This window comes from Crocodylus porosus, unplaced genomic scaffold, assembly GCF_001723895.1.
Source record: "Crocodylus porosus isolate Cpor-Errol unplaced genomic scaffold, CroPor_comp1, whole genome shotgun sequence".
In the NCBI taxonomy this organism is placed as follows: domain Eukaryota; kingdom Metazoa; phylum Chordata; order Crocodylia; family Crocodylidae; genus Crocodylus; species Crocodylus porosus.
The window spans coordinates 14,505,812-14,525,065 of record NW_017728924.1 but is presented as its reverse complement, the minus strand read 5'-3'; the positions used below and the strand labels follow the sequence as shown (position 1 = coordinate 14,525,065).

The 19,254-nt window shown below is 43.8% G+C and overlaps 1 protein-coding gene across 1 annotated transcript; it reads right to left on the bottom strand.

The window, feature by feature from the left end:
- Nucleotides 1–1,683: 1,683 nt before the first annotated feature.
- On the bottom strand, nt 1,684–17,313 carry FGF16 (fibroblast growth factor 16). Its single transcript, XM_019540374.1, has 3 exons — nt 16,740–17,313; nt 9,092–9,195; nt 1,684–2,650 (listed from the first exon to the last, which is right to left on the bottom strand). Exons 1-3 carry the CDS (start codon nt 17,011–17,013, stop codon nt 2,405–2,407), a joined length of 624 nt encoding a protein of 207 aa, XP_019395919.1. The 5' UTR covers nt 17,014–17,313; the 3' UTR covers nt 1,684–2,404.
- Nucleotides 17,314–19,254: the final 1,941 nt, after the last annotated feature.

Below are 19,254 nucleotides of genomic sequence, written 5' to 3'. Positions count from 1 at the left end.
ATACTGTGTTTTCATGTTGCAAGCAAAACATTTTAAAGCAAGAGCTCCACTTCGGAGCTTTGAGTGGGCTGGTATCTCAAAACTCATTGGCTATTTGTTCTTCAAGTACAAGACTATTCTGGGAAGTGACTATATAAAAAGTAGACCTTTCTATTCAACAGATTTGCTTCTCGTGTTCAGTGAGAATCACGTTGGTTGACTTCAGTGGCAAAACAAATTAACCAGACAACTCTACTCTTATCAGCCCACAACTAGGGAACAAGAGGGGGCACGAGATTCTTGGGCCTCATCTCCAGAACTGCTCACCATGTTCTAATCATCCAGTGAGGACGCTGACTCTGCACAGGTGGCATCAAAGACCTGACTGGGAGACACTGGGCTAATTTGGATTGCAACCCTTTTATCAGGGATAGGGGCATGTGAGAACTAGCACCTAAATCTAGTTTGATGGTCAGAAATCAGAGTTGCAGGTCGAGCAAGTAGAATCAACTTGTAGGCCCCAATTCAGTAAGACTGTGTCTGTTCAGCAGTGGTTACAGATGTGCTCGTGTTGGGCTGATTCAGGGCCTTCGCTTGAGAGCTTAGCATGTTACTCTGGCATGAAAGGACAATTCCATAATGGTCTTTTCTCTGAGCACCCTTCCAGGTAGAATGGCACTTTCCAGCTCTGACTTAAGAAAGCAAAGAAGGTAAATATGTGCTTATATAACCTATGTGCTAAGGACAACCAAACATAAACATATATCAGAAGCGAACTGGGGCCCGTTAGCCGTAGCAATGAAGCCTGCTTGGAAAGGAGCTGACAGCTTTTTAAGAAGGTAATGCCAGATAGTAGCCAACCTCCAAGCAATGCCTTTTGCCACCACTGTTGGTATTATAAGGTAATGGTTTATTTTAAAACTATTGTTCTGATTCTTGCTTTGTTTCTTCTTTGGTTCTCTCTGAGATGCCACGTTTGGCAGTTTTTACAGCATTAATACTGGTTTGATTTGACAGCCACAGTTATTCAGTGTGTTTTCTCAACGTTATTTAGTTTTAGAATAGCTCTTTGGTCCTCATTCAGTTGCTTACCTGTGTTTCTGAAACAACAATGCAAGTACACATGACACATGCAATCAAAACTGTTCTGAGCTACGTTCAGCTAGTTGCTAGCAGTGCAGCATTCATCTGAAGTTCAATGCAACGTATTATATAGAGACTGCAAAGGAAAGGTGGTGAAGTTGTTCTGAACATGTTGTAATTGTCCATCTCCTTAATGTCCAGAAAGACAGTTCTTTGTGCCACTCACTGCCTGACTTCTTTGGGGACCAAATCTTGCAGGGGACTATTTTATTTTGACTACAATAATACAATTAAGTGAAGTCTGGCTTTACTGCTCCTTGTGGATATTGTGGTTGCACGTAAGTTGACATGAGTTCTGCCATTCACATTAATGGAGGCCAGGATTTTGCGTTCCAGTTGCTGGCTCCAGTACAAAATGCCCCAGAAAAGCTTTCTGATGACTTAATCATGACCTGACAAGGTGTTACTCTTGTCCACTAGCCCTGGGTTTAAGAGATGTCTTTCTCTTTGGATAACTATTTCTGGCCTTCTGGTGGTCTTCACTCAACAGAAAACACTGTACCATTACTTGTCATGGTAGTCAAACAAAAGAACACATTAGCGAGAAATCTACAATATAAAGACAATTTTATTGCCAATAAGCTCTTAAAAACTCATTATGTTCCTGTTTCAGTAGGACCTTACTCTTTCTGATGAAAATCTGGTCATAACATCTCTCATTAAAAATAAAATTATTTTGAAATAAATAAATATATAAAATAAATATCATATACATTTTATAAATAGTTTTGTCCTTATGCACAGTATCCATGCTTACATCTTAGTAATGTTCCCCACCCCCATGTCCACCCCCAACAGCAGGAAAAAAACCACACATCAGGACCAGTCCATTATTATCCCCATAGCAAACCCCAAGGCCACTTGAGCAGGGTACCATTTGAAGGCCATTTTCTTAATAGGTCACCGACCGTTCCAAGCTTATCAGCAGCATCTGTATCAGTTCTGTGGTCTTTTTCTTTCTTGTGATCAAGTTTGTTTGCTGGTTTTCAATCATCCCTTATATTTGAATATTTCACCTGTTTTTGTAGCCATCAGGTAAAGAAAGTGAATGAAAATGAAAGATTATATGCGGGATTCCCTCCCCATTCCCTACCCCCACCCCCAGAAATAACCCAGCTTTGATATACACTTTAAACAATGAGGAATGGCAGTGTTGAATTCAACGTAAGTGCTTTTCTATGTTATCTAAGTTTATAGGAATGATGGAATGACTATTAATATAGTGCTCCAGGAAAAAGCTTGGGAACCCAAGTATGTACAGACTGGGCAGCTGCAGGAAACATCACCTATAATGGAAGAGGTCTCTGTACATTGCAGGTATTTTAGTAGGGTCCACAGGTCTTGGTAAAAAATGAGTGAATTTCTGATGTCTCTTAGTCCTATATCCTTCACGGGGTGAGCCGTCCTTGTTCAAAGCTACATAATAATGTCTCTCAGAATCAGGATGCTTATACAGGGTCGAGGCGTATGTGTTGTACCAGTTCTCTTCAAACTGCTCTCGGAAAACGCACTCCCTTGTCAGTTTCTTCTGTGTTGGGGATTGGGGAATAGGTGGGAAGGGAGAGAAAATATACACGCATAAAAATACAGAAAATACATGGAAAAAATACATTCATGAAAAGATACATGTATGAAAATCAAATTGGTATTTCTTCTTAAATTCCACTTCTTCCCCCTTCTTCCTTCTCAAATTCTGCAACTGTCTGGCCTCCTAACTTTGGCTCCTTCCAACGATAGTCACTGTCCACTGCCACGTGCAGCCTCATAACATGCTTCATTTCCCATTAGTTAATTCTAGAGATGGGTCCAAAGTGATAAAAGCCCATATCCAAGCACTGCTTTGAGGGCTGTTACAAAGACCTGTGAAAAGCACCATTTGCTGATTGCTAGAAGCACAGGACGTGTTCTGTGTATATAACATAAGGTATGAGTTCCTCTGTTTGACCAGATTTCAAAAAGAAAAATGGGAATGGTTCATCTGATTGATTCAAATAGCAGTAAACTACACTTTGAAATTTCAGGGCACACAATAATATACAATATAATAATAATGAAAACAATAGATAACCTGTAATCTTCTGGAAAAAACACAGGTTGCTGTGGTCTATGACCATGGCCATAATGAAACAAGGCCTTAATGCTTGGTAGCTACGGACAGGATACCAATCCATGAAAATTTCTGCCAGAGACTGGCCCAGATCCAGATCTGTGGTGCGACTGGTGGCAGCCTGGGAAAAATCATTGCAGTGTACAGGGATTTTTGGGTGACAGAGTTGCTGGCATGAACAGGAAATACTAGATGGAACTACTGGGATCTCTCTGTCCTACTGAACCTAACCAGCCAGAGCTACTAACAACAGGCATTTAAGAACCTGCAGGCTGTGTTCAGTTCTGCTGGAGTCCAGCAATCAACAAAATAAAAACAAGAACATTGATGTGTCCCACAGATAACTGCATCCCAACTGTGGACACTTATAATGGGTTTAGGAATTCCTGGTGATGAAAGGGATTCTGTAAATGTAAGCTATTATAGTATTACAGGCACTGTGAGGTCTGAGGTTTCCAAACAGCATCATAGTGGGCACATCTACATAAGATGTTTAGAACCGACTAATTAGCTCTGCAGTAAAGTCTCCGTGTCTACACATGCAACCCTATTAGGTTGCAGTAAACTAATAAACACCCCTGTAGGTTAGTACTTGTAAATACAAGTACTATCCTGGAATGGCATTACTTAGTGCACAGCAATGGGCTTGTAGACACTGACAGGGCTGGCCGGGGCATGAAGGTGCTTCAGTGCAGGGGCTGCCTGCCAGCTAGCCCCATACTGAAGCACTTTTGTGGCCCAGTCAGCCCCTCTGCAGCATGCTGAGCCAGGTTGGAGCAGCCGCAAGCTGGCAGTCTGGCCCCTAGGTCTCCTGCCAGCTGGGGCTGCTCCAACCTGGCCCAATGTACTACAGTCCCAGGCACACGTGTAAACATGGTGCCTGGGAGCAATAAACTCCAGTGTGATATGTGCTAGAGTTTTTTGCTTCATGTTAATTGCATGTGGAAATGCACCCCATATCTCTCACATGTGGCTTAGTGACTAGAGGTGAGAGTGAGCCCTGGCAATCTAGGCTTCTGTTTCCAGATGTATAGTAAAGAATGATCACTTTAAGTCCATTTTAGACATGATTAAGTAAATGAGTAAACTGGCACAAGGTGCCTCTACTTTTCTATCTGTAAAGTGGTACAGTGTTCAATGATGTCCCCAGAAAAGTTCAGCACCAGGGTAAGATAAGAAAGACATCCTTCTTACCTGACTGCACATACTCCTTGACCAAGGCTCTCTTTAGTGGTGTTTCTGTATTTTAAGGATATTATTCAGTAATATAGCCCTGTCATGGCTTCCTTCTAAAGGAAAGCTAGTATGTTTTATATGAAAGCCATCTGACCCATAAACAAAAATAAGCCAAACTGGGGCGCCTGGCATGCTGAGACCCCAGGCCAAAATTCCTAATTATCCCCCATTTCTGTACTTCATCCAGTGGTGTTTTGAAACCTGACATTTGTCATGTGCTTTGAATGCCTGGCTGATTCCTGCTAGACAGTTCTTTATTTGAATTGTGATGATGCCTGAAAGCCCTAATGATAGGATAGGATTCTGTTGCCGGGTGTTGTACACACAGAACAGAAAGATGGCTCCTGCCCCAAAGAGCTTAAAGTTTTCAGCATGATCACAATGTAAGAAGTCTATTAAGAGTGGAAGGGTTAACTGTAGCTATGACTGTGCCAACATTTTTGTTAGAACCCTCATTTGTCTGAAAAGTGATACTTTGCTTCTCTATGTTGTTGGAAGCCCCCATCCAGAGTTTTTCCCTAAGTAGTATAAATTGAATCATGTAATTTGATGATTTGATAATTTGATGTAATTTTTTACTGGTTTTTTTTTTTTTCAAGTGCAGTTAATTATTTTTCTTCAGTAATTTTAAAGAGAACAAATGAACTTTTCCTTAGATTAATATTCTTTAAGAAATGGATCATGATCATGGTTCATATGACTGGCACATCATTATTGATGGGCTTGCTTTATGCAAATGTTACTCCTTTTCCATGCTATTCCTTTTACATGAAGTGAACAATGCAGAAAGCTGACAGAGTTGTGTGAATAGCAGTATGTTTTGAACGGGAAAAGGACAACTGGGTTCTGCCTGACAAAGGATGTGCCATTGACTCTGCCAGTTTAGAAATGCACAACATGGTTTAAATGGAGAGAGTGAACCTGAAATATTGAGAGAGTAAATAGTTATGTTCCTTGGGTTTCTTATATTTTCAAATTTTATGCAAAAATGGCACACACAAAAATAATAGCCTTACTAGGAGCAACAGCCTTAAGCTGTGGGAATTTAAGTTGGAGATAAGGAAGAAATTACATCGAGAGCACCCCACTTTAACTCCTGCTCCACCTGGCAACAGCAGTGGCATTCCTATTCCAGGCAGCTGAGAGAGTCCTTACTCCATAGGTGTTAATGACCATCCATCCTTTTTAATGGTCTTGATATTCCACTAATCAAGCTAACCTTTCTCCTGGCAGTTTTGCTGTCTGGTAGCTATTCCTGCTTTCTCTTCTATTTCACAGCCTTGCAGCCTGTTCCTACTCTTTTCAAAATCACAGATCTACTCTTGGGGTGCCTGCATGTGAGTGCAGCTCCTGCTCTGACATGTTATAATTACAGCAGATTAATCAAGTCTGCTGAAGTGCAGTAATTACTGTGCTCTAGCAGCCTCCTGTGTGTCATGTACGAGTGTCCCTGTGCTTCAAAATGGTGATGGGGCACTTGAACTAAAACTTGTTTGAATGAGCACCCCTACTGCCACTTTGAAGCATGAGGTGCTGATACACAAGACACTGCAGCTCACCCCCGGAGCATGTGTAAAAATGCCCATAGAAACCAGTCTTAAGCAGCAGCTAGGGTTTCAGATTTTGCTTAAGTGAGAAAGGGAGGGTATGTAAGCCTTGTTCCTGCTCTACACAGCCATAACTCCGCAAAAAAATCTTTTTTCTTCCTTCTGTCTTCTCAAAAACAAGGTGCTTGTCTTATTTGGGGGTTTGTAGTATATGAGCAAATATGCTATTAAAAGGTATGTTCTATCCTCCTTGATTGGAAAGAAAAGCCTGATATATGATCTAAGTATACTCAGAAGACTCAGAAAACCAAAAAAAAAAAGAGAGAGAGAGAAACACCAATTCTTTTTAGCTTTTAAAAATACTTAAGTCCTGACTCCTGATTTTTGAATACATGGGGCTGGTGATATTATTTTTGCTATTGCTGTTTCATCTTTTTCAGGTATCTGACCAGTATGAGGGACAATTGCAAATGCAGTGATATGTGATGGCAGAAAATAACACAATCATTTTGTATGGAAATCAATTCCGTGTCTGACTAATATGATATTGGCATTTCTGTCGCATGACATAAAGGCAGTCCAAATGTGATTGGCTGGATTGTGAAACTGTTGCCTTACAACAGCAACGACTGGGCTCCCAGAGCAGGAAATAAGTTAAATTCCTAGTTTCAATAGTATAGCTATTAGTTCTGATTCCAAGAGCTGGTAAGCACATGACTCACACCAAATTTAATAGGCATTGTAATTGTACAACTCTTCTGGGTTAAAACCTTACTTTCTGAAATAAAATCTGATTTTTCCATTGTTCTTTACCATGTCTGTCACTTAAATGAAATGGAAATATATGTAAAAGCTGAGTGACCAGAATGCACATTTAGGTCCCCTTTAGTTGTGGTGCTTAAACTTTCTAACCAATTTTTTTTGAGTACATACATGAAAATGTACTCACTTCAATGTGGTTTCAACGAGTCTCCCTAGGCATTAAGCCTGAAGGGTTCTGCATGTGTGCTACTTGTTTTTTTCCAGCAGGTATAATGCTATGTTGGTTTTTTTTAACTGTCTTTCTAATCCACAAACACACAGTGTATAAATTCAGAGAGAAAAGTACCTTGTTTTTTGGCCTGCACTATGCACATGTAATGAAATACATTGCCACGCTATCCTTACTTATGCTGATGGGCATACAAAAATCCAGCCATCTAATGTAGGTAGGTTGTAGGACAGTTAGAGTGAGTTGATAATTATTCATGAGTAGCTTATGAAAGGAAAAACAACCCAAGTTTCCAATAATTTAGAGCCATGGAGACTGCTTGATGTGTGTTCTGATTACTGCTGCTCTTGTCTTCTCTTTTTTTATTTGCTACCTTGCTTAGTGCACCTTTCTTTCAAATTTCCATTTTGAACACTTTATAATCTAAGTGTGCCTTACTACAAGTTTGTATGGGTGCTTACCAAAGTATAGACCCAAGCCTGACTGAGCAGTACAATGATTTATTTAACAATTATTTTACAATTAATTTATGAACAATAATTAATTATGTGAAGGATTGTGACCTTGCAAAACAAAGCTAAGGCTTGAGTACCAACATTTTATAACCATATTGTCTACATTGCACCCATCTCATGTATTTAAATGTGTATTTAACAGTCTATTGGGCAGTTTATATATATGAGAATTATTTTTTCTATTATGAAACCATTATTGCCCTTTTGTGTGTGTGTGTTTAGCTAGGCCACCTTAATGTTGTGCACGTGAGGGGTCCTGCATTTAATTTTTGTTTGGGCGGGTTATTTTAAAAAGAAAGGTAAGGGAAAGGGTGAAATTGCTTATGCATGTTATCATTTAAATGAACCCACACACACACTGACACTTCACTTCCTGAAGGTCAACAGGATTGGCAGGGGGAAGGAAAAGATGAAATGTTGTTGCTGTTGTTTTTCAGACTAAAGTTCTGTCTGCATGAAAAGTACACCTGTCCAATTTGCAGTGTGATATTAAGCTAACATGGTTAACCCAAAGCCTAAAGGAATGGTAGACATCCTTATTTTGGTTTAAATCAGATGGATTTGGTTGTGGCTTCAAGTGAACATGAGCCACCCTTCAAAATGAAGTGGGTGCATTCAAAGATTTAGATTGGGGAAACTATGCCGGTGCAGGTATGCATGAAGACAAAGCCTGGAGGGCTCAATTAAAGACAGTTTAGCATCTGAAGTAAGAGTGAGGGGTAGCAGCAACAGAAAGGCCTTGTCTACATAAGAAGGTGCATTGGTTTAATTGATAGTCCAAAGACTCTGTGGATGCATTTGTTTCAGTTTATCTCGAATCAGTTAGGAACTGGTTTAAGTTAAACCAAAAAACGACACTTTTAAACCAAAGGAAGAAGGGGAAACTAGCCTTATTCAAGTTCATGGGAGATTTGCCATGTTTCCCCATGTACACAAAGTTTAATTTTGATGGATTGGGCTGTGTGTGTTTCAGTAGATGTTTGTAGTTGCTTCAATTGCAGAGCCGTGATGGATTCTAACTTTTCTTTTGCTAAATTTCTTCCAAAAGGCAGAACCACAAGTGAACTACACAAAGCTATTTCAACAACTGTCAATAATAACAGCTGTATACCCATCACACCATCAGTGCTTTCTTTATTTCCCAGATTTGTCTTATTTTGTTTGAATGTAGTTTTTATTTATTCTGCTTTTCTTTGTCAACTCTCTTTTATTAACATGATAATGGTGGAATCATTGATGAGGCAGAACAATGTGACATCCACAGTACAGCAGAAAGTGTCTGGATGGTAGGGTTGCCGACCCTCCCAGACTGGTCATGAGTCTACATGAATCGGTATCGATCTCCCGATGACTACTGAAAGCAATCCAGGAGATTTTGACAGGATATGAACAAGTTAATGACATAACGTCATGTTGGCAAAAAAACCTCCCGGAATAGTTTCAGAGTTGGCAACCCTACTTGATGGGCAGTAATGGGCCTGAAGTTTACTACACGAATAGGGGATGGCTGGCAGCTCCCACAGTGACCCAGTTGGAGTCTCATATTTCAAGTATCAAAAAACCTTAAACTTACCGACCCATACAGCTCTCCTCTCTCATTCATTCCAAGGTAGAGTCCTGAATCCACCCCACGGATACTAACCAGTCCCACTGCCAGGCTAATGAACTCCAAAATCCCTAGAAGTTAAAAGGAATCCAGATCATTCAGAGAACAAAACTGACACCATGTTCAAGTAATAAAAAGAAACCAGCCTTCCCTCAGTGAACACTTTACAGAGCTTCATGTAGTCCCTATACACCTGACTCTTGCCCAGCTCACCCAAGTGTAACTCAGTGACTTGAACTTCAACAGCCTCAGCAAAGTTTTGTAGCCTTACAAGATTCAGGAGTAATTGTTTTTTATTTGAGAAGTATTGCTAGCTTCCAGTCCTCCTAGAACAGGAAAGTTAATGAGTAGATTTTGTATCTGATCCGCTAAATGTTCGTGAGCCTTTTGGAAGCCTCCATTATGATAACTTTAATTATGCATGGAAAGAAAAGTGATTATTGTTCTTGGTGCGCTTCCTAGTTATGGTGAGAGCAGCAGTGCCAACTCTGTCTGTCCAAACACGGTGAGTCAGATCTCCAAAAGTGGCTTGGAAATCATGTGATGCTCTAAAATAAATTTGTGAGGAGCTTTATTCAAAATTTCTTTAGTCTGGGGGTAATGAGCCCCCCCCCCCCACCAAACTAAGAGTGTGCGGCAGCTCTCAAGAGTAAAAAATACAGGTACAAAGGTTGTCTCCTTGGCTGCTCAACAGGGAGACCCATTCCCTTCCACTGCCTTTCTACCTTTTTCTATCTCTGAATGATGTCACTGTCCTCTGAACACCCTTCCTACCACCCATAAATCTGCCCCCTGCTCTCCCCACTCTTCCTACGTGCCGCCATAGGCTCCTCGCAGTCCTCCGTCTGACGGAGCCTGCATGATAGACATTTGCACGGGCCATAGCGTTATCTCGCTGAAAACACTGGATGCGTCAGTCAGCTTTATTAAGGGCCACTTCCCTGCTACAGGTAGAGAAAATGGTGGCCCTTTTAATGGCATCAGCTCTACTGACAGTAATAGCAGATGGTTGCCATTTTGAATAAGGGAAAAATAGCAGGTTGTCTGCCATTTATTATGAAACCAGTATAAACACCACGAGACGGGCACAGTGGCAGTAATATTGCAAATGTAGGCAACACTGACATTAAAACAGAGCCCATTTAATCAAAAAATGTAGTGACGTAAAAGCAGGAGAGGCTTTTGGATGCTATCCTGCTCTCCCAGTTCAGAGGTCACAAGCTCTTTTTGGTCCACAGCCCACTGCTTCACTGCGAGAGGTTTTGGCTCTCCACTCCTCCACGCTTCCCTTTAAATGAATGGGGGAGAAATGGCCAAGGCCAGGAGGTGTTTGAACATTTAACGAGGCTCAGAGTCTATTAATACAGCTCCTACATGTCCAGAGCTGGGTGAAAGCACCTTGCTATCCTGGGCATGTTACCTCACGCAGCCCCTCTCGAATGCACTCCCCGAGACGCTGCGGGAGGCATGTCTAGCCACCCGACTCCTGCTAACTTTAATGGGAGTCACAAAACCTGAAACTGCTCCCCTTCATCTTGGGATGGTATCGCCTCTTGTCGAGGTGATATCTTTCATATGGCACGGATGTCATAACTAAATATAGGGCAGCTACACCATGACGGCCACCTCCGCCCCCTCGAGCACAGTGCGACCTGTCACTCAGCTCTGCTGTACGCCCGTGTCATGCCGGTTGTAGTGAGGTAGGCTTCGCTCCCCCATACCAGAGCTTTTTGTTTTACCTCCCAATCTGTCTCAGCTCTTGCGCTATTCTATCCACATTGATTAAAAAAGGACCTTTTTACCCTTCTGTTATGTGCGCCAACTGTGTATGCAGTTTCTATCTACTCCAATGTACACCCAACCCCCTACCCTATCTGTGGGCCCACAGAAGTTGGGGGCTGTTGTGGGGTGTTCAGGCCTTTTGGAAGCAGGTTCACTTTTTCTACGAGCTGAAATACTGACTTAGGAGCCAATATTTAGGCTCCTGGTTTTCCTCCGTTTTTGTTTCTTTGTTTTTACATCTTTGTGGACTGGCACTGGTATTTTGTACAGGTAAAGAGTACATCTGCAAATATATTCCAGATTGGGACAATAAGCTTTTTACTACTGCTCCAGGCACACCTCTGCCCCGACAGTAGGTCAGGTGAATGTATATTTGACTCAACCGTAAAATAGGGAAAATACAATTTGGGGGTTTTTTTTCCCCCTTAGGTTCTTTGCTTTCTACAAACAGATATGTATGTGAGCAGGATCAAGAAATCTCTCTCTAGAAAACAAATGAGTTCCTGCCCTGTATTTCATATACTAGCAAGTGTCCAAGGCTGGAGACCGGTGTTCCCTACAGACAATGAGAGGGCATACAGGGATGCATGAATAACTACAGGTTTCCCTCGCTTTATGGGGGTTCTGTACATGCAAATTCGCTCTTATGCGATGCCCTTTTTTATACCAAAAATTTGTTATATGCAAGGTAAATTCACTCTTATGCGATAGGTGTGGTGGAACCCTGCAGTCAGCTGCTGTGTATGGTTCACTATGAGCGTGATGCACACCAAAATATAATCTCCTGTGTGGATCTGTGCTCCTCGCTCATTGCCTGCGACACGTGTTTCTGTAGTTTCCATCCCCATTAGGATAGTGCCCTGTGCTTGTATGCACTGTCTGCAGTTGGTGAGTACCAAAATTGTCTTGTAAAAGTGGTAGAAATGGGTCTGGGGGTCAGTGCAGTCGAGGTCTTGGAACGTATCCTTATTTGTTACATTGTAAAGTGGGTTCCCTTTATGTGAATTCGAGTTATGCGTCATTTTTCAGGAATGCATGCATAGCATAAAGGGGGGGAAACCCGTAGTCGGTACTCAGCAATGGGAGAGTGCTTTGAGAATGCCCGGGGGTCACAGTCTTGGCTGTTTTCTAGATTTGGCAAGGTATTCTACTTACTGTCATGTGTGTTATCGGGTAAGCAGCATGAACTTGGAGTCAGACCCAGCTTCTGTTTCTGTTTCTGCCATTCATTCATTTTGTACTTTTTGTAGATCAGAGATTATTCTAATTATGTTCCTTTGTGACATGCTTTGGGAGTTTTATGTAGGTGTTAAGTACTGCGATAGCCTACCAGTTTGACTCTCTCTAGCTTGGAGACTTTCTGGCCCCTGGTTCTCATATTACCTGAACACCTCACAATACTTAATGCATTCATCTGCCTCGTGACTTCGGGATGTTCTGTTACACCGATTTCACAGACGGAAAACTGAAGAGCCTGCATAATTTTCCTAAGGTCAGGAAAGGAGCCAATGGCAGCAGTGAGAACGGATTCCCAGGTCGTCGCAGTTCCAGGCTAGCTTCCTAAGTACTGAATTGTTTTTCCTCTTTCTGAGTGGCTGAGTAAGCAAATGCTTATTCTACTTGGGTATAGGTGGCTACTTCTATTTTTGTAAGCACTTACATTTCTTCAGGTATGCCCGTGGCAATCCCTTCTGACAATGTCACTTGTAAAGTTCCTTCCTCTTTTCTGATCTTTTGAGTGGCACTTACAGAAGTGAACTAAAGACAACTATGTTGAAATAACATTAAGAGTGTAACTTAAACCCACAGAAGTCAGGAGGCAGAGTGAAGGCTGAAAAATGTGGGCGGGCATCCATCCTGTCCTTAACTCACTCCATTTGCTAGACAAAACTGCAGCTTCATGCATGTGATCTCCACCAGCACAGGGAGTGGCCACTGGGGCTAGATCAAGAATTTTCTTTCGAACTGTTGCGGGGTGTTTTTATGGAAGAACGTGCTTTTAGTTTCCAGGACTTGTTTCTTCATTTGTGGCTTGATTATTTACTTTTTTTCCCTCTTTGAGTCTCTCTTGGTAATATTTTGAGAGATTTCACTCGGGCTCCAGTGAAATGAAGTGAACACCAAAGGACTGAATGTTTAACCTCCTCTCTGATGGCCAGAACACATTTACTGTTACATTACTAAATGAATCTTTAAAGAGCATTTCAGCTGGTTGCACCTGTCTCTTCTTACACAACTATATTCATGTGCATAGGAGTAGAAAAAATATCAGTTGTACTAATGTCTGCAAACTTAAAGCTTCAGCTAAAAACCTCAACAACTGTTTAGTAACAGGTGCACTTGAGTGAAAATGTCAAAGCCTTTAAAGGAGCTTCCTTTACAGATTTCCCTAGCCTCTCAAAGAAACTTTATTAGCAGCTCTGGCTAGGGAGGAATTCAACTTGCTCTCCTCAGCACTCGGATATAAACTCCACTAACTTCTGAAGTCAGTGGAGTAACAGTGGTGTAGAACTGGCATAAGCCAGAAAGGAATTGGTCCCTAGCGGCAAGGATATTTCCCTAGTGAGTCTAGCATGGTTACATTCACAGAAGGATTTATTTCCGGGGAGCTGATTTTAACCTAAAAAACCCCAAACCCTTTCAGATTTTCATATATTATCTCTTTGTCCAGCACAGAAAACGTTCCTGGCAGACCAATGGGAACAAACACGTGGTTTCAAATACTTCCAGTTTCTCTGTTATGGTTTAGACTGCTCTGTTAGGTTCAGGATACCATCCGGGAATTTCTCTAGGAAAAAAGAGCTAGCTTTTTTCTACACATCCTGGGGAATCTGGGATCTGACACTGGGGATCTGACCTAATTCTATTCAAGGAGGAATAAGCTTCAGCCTGTGGAGTATGTGTCTGTGAGGGGTTATCTCAGCCCAAACAGAGGAGCTACAATCCTAGTCAGAGAAAAAGGAATAGTTACAATGGTTATTTAAATATTCTATATAAAAGTGACACTGTCAACTTAATTTTGAAAGGAAGGATCCCTTGAATCGCACTCTAAGTACTCTCCCGTAGCCCCCAGTGACAAGGACCTCCACATTACATTGTACATCAACAGTGCTTGGGTCCATTGTTTCAGCGTAAAGAAGACTGTTAATGCCTTGTGTGGATTTAGACTGTTTAACTTTTGGGATGGTTCAGACATGGTCCGCCTTTTCCTGGCCAACATTACAAGACAGATAAATCCAGTTCCACCCCTTATCCCAGCTGCAATTGGATAAATACTGTTACTGTGGTTTCCCAAAGAGTTATCCTTGGGGGAGATCTAACTTTGCTTATGAGATCAGAGTGCATCTTCCAAGACTGTGAGCCTGATCAAGCTAGCACTGAAAACTCAGGGTTTTCTGAATCTGTCTATAGAGCTGCCAGGAAACCATAAAACAAGGACCCAAAAGAACCCCTTCTGCTACTGTCTAGGTCCTTCACTGTGCCTGTCCACTCTCCCAGAACTGTGTAGTCTGCTTATTTCTGTAATAATTCACTTCTTTCTGGCGCTGCATGCAAAATTCAGGAATGCATTGGTACATGAAATTCTAATGCAAACCATACCAGTTGCACTGGAATTTAAATATTCATGGCTACTGAATGCAGATGGTGAATACCATGTGCCAGTACATTATTACTTGGAGTCTCTGTTGCAGCAAGGCTCAGTCCAACTTGATCCGAACACGAGGATTCCAGTCTAATTATTTGGGGCCTTGCCCTGCAATTACAACAAATAACTATTTATTTTACACTGCTTTTGGGAAAACCCTGAAGCAGAAATCTATAATATTTTATATCTGAAGTCTGGAGTACTTTACGTAGCAGGATGCCGACTGCTGAAACACTTATGGAATGCTAACTTTTCAATTTTATTGAACGTACTGTATGATTGGCTCTTAATCTGAACCTTGCAAAACTAATTAAAAGTTTTAGCTCATTTTAATGTGGAGTTTTGAAAATGTATTTAGAGACAACTTTATTTTAAGTTACGAGAAATGGAAAAGGGAAAAGTTCTGTCATTAGCAGCTGGTAGCTTCTTTGTATCACGAAGTGTAAAAAAGAGGCAGTAGAAAAGAACTGGTAGGTGGCAGAGGTAGGTTAAACTAAAGAAATACACAGATACAATGGACTTGATTCCAGTGCCCTTAATATGAGAAATGATCACGTGCTGCGAGATGAAAGGGAAAAGATATGTGTCTTTCGGGATGTAATTAAAGAACACTTGCCCCATGAGCCTATTAGTACCTTACTCTGACCTGCAGGTTATGACTTTCTTGTTGATTTAGGCATGGATACACTACCTGCACCTGGTGTTTATGCAAGGTACAGTACACAGGATTGTTTTTTAATCATTTCAAAAGCCTTGCCTAAAACAAGAACAACAAAAATGTCTCTAAACTATTCCTGCTCAGAGAAAGAATAGTTAAGTCCTCCCTAAAAACAATTTTGGTTTTGTCTTTGTTAAAATACAGCACGCTACAGCAAGTCACCAGAACATCTCTTGCAACCTGTTGACTATGCAGCTGAGATCACTGGCTTGGGACCTGTTGATAGTTTACACAGGCACCTGCGCCAGATGCCAAAGAAGCAGGAGTTTGTCTTAACTCTGTTCAAACTTACTGTACTTGTGTGCCTGTGGCTTGAGATACATTTTTCAAAGATTACATACAGTCTCATTTGAGATTTTGGTAATTGTGTGACACTGATACAGACGCTGAAGACTTTTCCAGCGTTATCCTGAATGGTAGGTGAATCAGTAGTGTTCTGTCTACTGCCTTTTCTCTTTTCCTTCTCCTGAGGGTGAAGGTCACCTAATTTTTTTTCTCAACCCCCCTTCCTCCCCCCCTCCCCTCTGGCTCTGCTCCAGCAAACTGATCTGCTTCTGCTTGAGGAGGGACGCTTTTCAGGACCAGTCTAGTAAGCAAGAATGCATTTTATCCCCCAAATCTGCAGAGCCAAGAAGACGAGAGCTCCCCGCACTTGGCTGTCTCTTCTTTCTTTTGCCTTCCTCGCTCCTGTGAACTGCAGAGGTTCAAATGGAGCGAGCTGCCTTTTTATTATTATTTATTATTATTCAAGCATGTTTTTGGTGCACCTGCAGAATGACTTAGCACTGGGGAGAATAGGAAATTGAAAATAAAAATGCCCGCATTTCTGAGGAGTGAGCGCATTTGTTTAGGATTCTAATTATATCCATCCCAGGGATGATTTATATTAATAGTGTAATTAGTTCTGTATGTGGGACAGGCGGCGGGGCTCTTTGAACAAGTTCATAAAGAAAGCAGGCAGCTCCAGAGCCATCGCGTGTATTCAGCAGAGAAAAGACACCTGTTTCTTGGGCTGGGGGGTATCCCCCCGCCCTGGTACTTCCCGGGGAGGAGAAAAGGGGGTTAACCCCTCACTTGCTGGGGGGGGGGTGAGAAAAAATCGCGGGGAGGCATTGCCTTGGGTTCAGTGAGGGGTGATAACACTGCAAAGGCAGAGCAATAAGCACGTGGCTTGGAAGTGACCCAAGTTCAGAGGGGTCGGGCGGCGGCGGGGGTGTCCCAGGGCAGCAGCCTGCCCCCGCAGCCGCTCTCGCGCCCCGGCCGCTGCCTCTGGCGCTGGGTTTCTGCGGGGCGAAGTAACCTGCTCCCGGACCTCGCCCCGCGTCCCGGCCCCGTGATGGGAGCCGGGCAAATGCGCCCCGAGGGGTGCCCGGTGCTCCCGCCGCGCCGGGACGCGGGACGCGGGACCCTCACCCTGCCTTTGTCCGAGCCGCCCCACGCCGCGGAGCCCCTCCTGGGCCCGGCCTTACCGAACCGGCTGTGGTCCTGCCGGGTGCCGTGCACCGTGCCGTTGGGGAAGATCTCCAGGTGGAAGCCCGTGCGGCAGTACAGCTGCCGCCGCCTCAGGATGCCTTTCAGGTGGGCGAAGTCCGTGGGAGACCCCCTCTGCAGCCTTCCTTCGATCTGCCCCAGCCTCTCGTTCAGCACTCCCGGAGAATCGGCCAGAGCCACATTCCCAAGAGAGGAGGAAAATCCGTGCAAATCCAAATCCAGGGAGCCGAGGAAGCCCCCTACCTCAGCCATGGCCGTAGCAGGGCGCGTGTCACGGTGCGGGCGAGTGCGAGTGGCTGTGCAAACGGCGGGGCCACAGTTGCAGGGCTTTCTGGCAAAAGTAAGTGTGTGTGCGTGTGCGTGTGCGTGTGTATTGACTGGTCGGCTTGGGGCTTCACTGCCCTCAAGTAACTTCTCAGCCCCCTCAGCGCGTGCGGCGGGAGCGCCTGGCCTTGCCTTGGTTCAAAGCGGAGTTTCCCCTGTGCATTGATCTCCTCTTGCCTTTCATAGCTGGTTATGTCCAGCTATCAGATGCAAACTGCACTTTATATACATACACACTCCCCTTACATTGACATATTGGATATTTAAATGCAAGCCACACCTCACTGGCATCCCCTTTGGCTATTGCTTTTTTTTTTTCCCCCCTTCTTCTCCTCTGATCCATTTGGCTCTTTTTTTTTTTTTCTTTTTTGAGGGGGGGGGGAAGCTTCACTCCCTCTTTTATTATGAAAAAAAAAAAAAGGGCAGGAAAAAGCTACACATTGCACTGAGGCGTAACAGCTTTTGGCAGGTCCGTGGAAAAGCGGTGATGAAATCCTGGAGCCGGGCGTGCGCAGCCGCGGGCCGGGGCGGGAGCCAGCGCGCCGTGCCCGGCTGCGGGTGCCCGGCGGGATCGCCCCGGCCCTCGCGAGCCGAGCGCCTTTCACGCGCCCGCGCAACCAGCTCCCCCGTCCCCCTCCCCTGGTTTCTTTTCCTTCCACGAGCAGCCCTTATTTAATCGCATGAAAAGCCTCTCTGTGTTCACAAGTCGGTATTTGGGGTGAAGGTTTCGTTTCGGGAATCGGGGGAAGAGGGCTAGGGGTGCTGGAAGGGGAATGTATTCCAGACACATGTTTTTCTGCAACATTAGACCCATCTGTAAGCCCCCCCCCGCCCCCCGCACAACAGACGCTGTGGAAAGAAATAGCATGGGAGGGGAGAAGACTTGAGAAGCATTTTTTCAGCGGAATATGTAAAAACTGAAAGTGATCTTTTTGAAAAATGATCCTGCAGATTTTATGACTTGATTTTTACAAGCCACTTGAGAGGAGAATATATGGAAGGAGTTGCCAAGCCTGTTGTGGGCTTTCTCCCCACCTTTTTCATGTTGGAAACAGGTGTTTCCTAGCTCTCCCTTGCCCTGTGACACTGTATCTGTAACAGCAGCTGCCGGGGGAGCTGCAGACAGACGGAGTTAGGCATGGGGAGACAGGGGGACCAGAAAATGCGTGGAAAAAAAGGGGGGTGGGGGAGAGGAGCTTGAACCCTGACTGGATGCAGTGCAATGGGCATTTTCTCCCAGATCTCTGCCGGGCCAGCACCCCCCGTTCCCGGCAGGCGGGCAGGGGGGCGCTAGAAGGCGCTGTTGCTCGCGGTATGGTTGGGAGCGGTGCAGCCCTGCACTTGTCCCGGGTCCCCCCTTGGGGAGGCCAGGGGGGAGCCCCGGCCGGACCAGGGGGCCCGGCTACTGCCTCCCACTGGAGACCTGGACGGAGCCAGAGGAGGCAGCCGCACATTGAAATCTGCCCCGGGAATGAAAAAGGGCCATAAGAAACACTATGAGCTGCAGGGAGCTGAAAATGTTGGGGAGTAATTTCGGAGGGGGGGAGAATCCCCAATAATTTATGAGTCAGCTTTTTGGAGGAAAGTATTAACACTTTTGCCTTTAGAATCATCAAATCCTAGAAAGTGAGGGTTGGAAGAGACCTCAGGAGGTCACATGTAGTCCAACCCCCTGCTCAGAGCAGGATCATCCCCAACTAGAGCATCCCAGCCAAAGCGATGTCTAGCCGGGTTTTGAAAACCTCCAAGGATGGAGTTTCTGCCATCTCTCTGGGTGACCTGTTCCAGTGCTTCACCACCCTCCTGGTGAGAAAATTCTTCCTAATATCTAACCCAAACTTCCCTGGCTGCAACCATTGCTCCTTGGTTTGTCATCTGCCACCACTTAAACACCACTTACTCCTCAAAAGAGAGGCCTGAAACCTCCCTGGGCATGTCTACGTGTGTGCTTTAATGCACAGTAGCCTATTTTACTATCCTTTAATGCATCTCATAACAAACCATGCATATTCATTACTGCGTATTGAGGCAGCCTAATGATCCTTTCTTTAGTACTTCACATTGGAGGTACTAAATGTAATGTGTGTTAGAAAAAGCAGCTTAATGTACATGTAGATTCACCCCGTCACTTTCTGTGAGGTTAGGGAGATAATATTAACCCATTATGTG

What these genes read in the sequence shown, in the direction of transcription:
- FGF16 (XM_019540374.1), bottom strand. Translation starts at nt 17,013, where the DNA reads ATGGCTGAGGTAGGGGGCTTCCTCGGCTCCCTGGATTTGGATTTGCAC. An exon ending in GCAGGACCACAGCCGGTTCG is followed by an intron (nt 9,196 to 16,739) that starts GTAAGGCCGGGC and finishes TTTAACTTCTAG; the next exon opens with GGATTTTGGAGTTCATTAGC. An exon ending in GAGGAGAGCTGTATGGGTCG is followed by an intron (nt 2,651 to 9,091) that starts GTAAGTTTAAGG and finishes TCCCCAACACAG; the next exon opens with AAGAAACTGACAAGGGAGTG.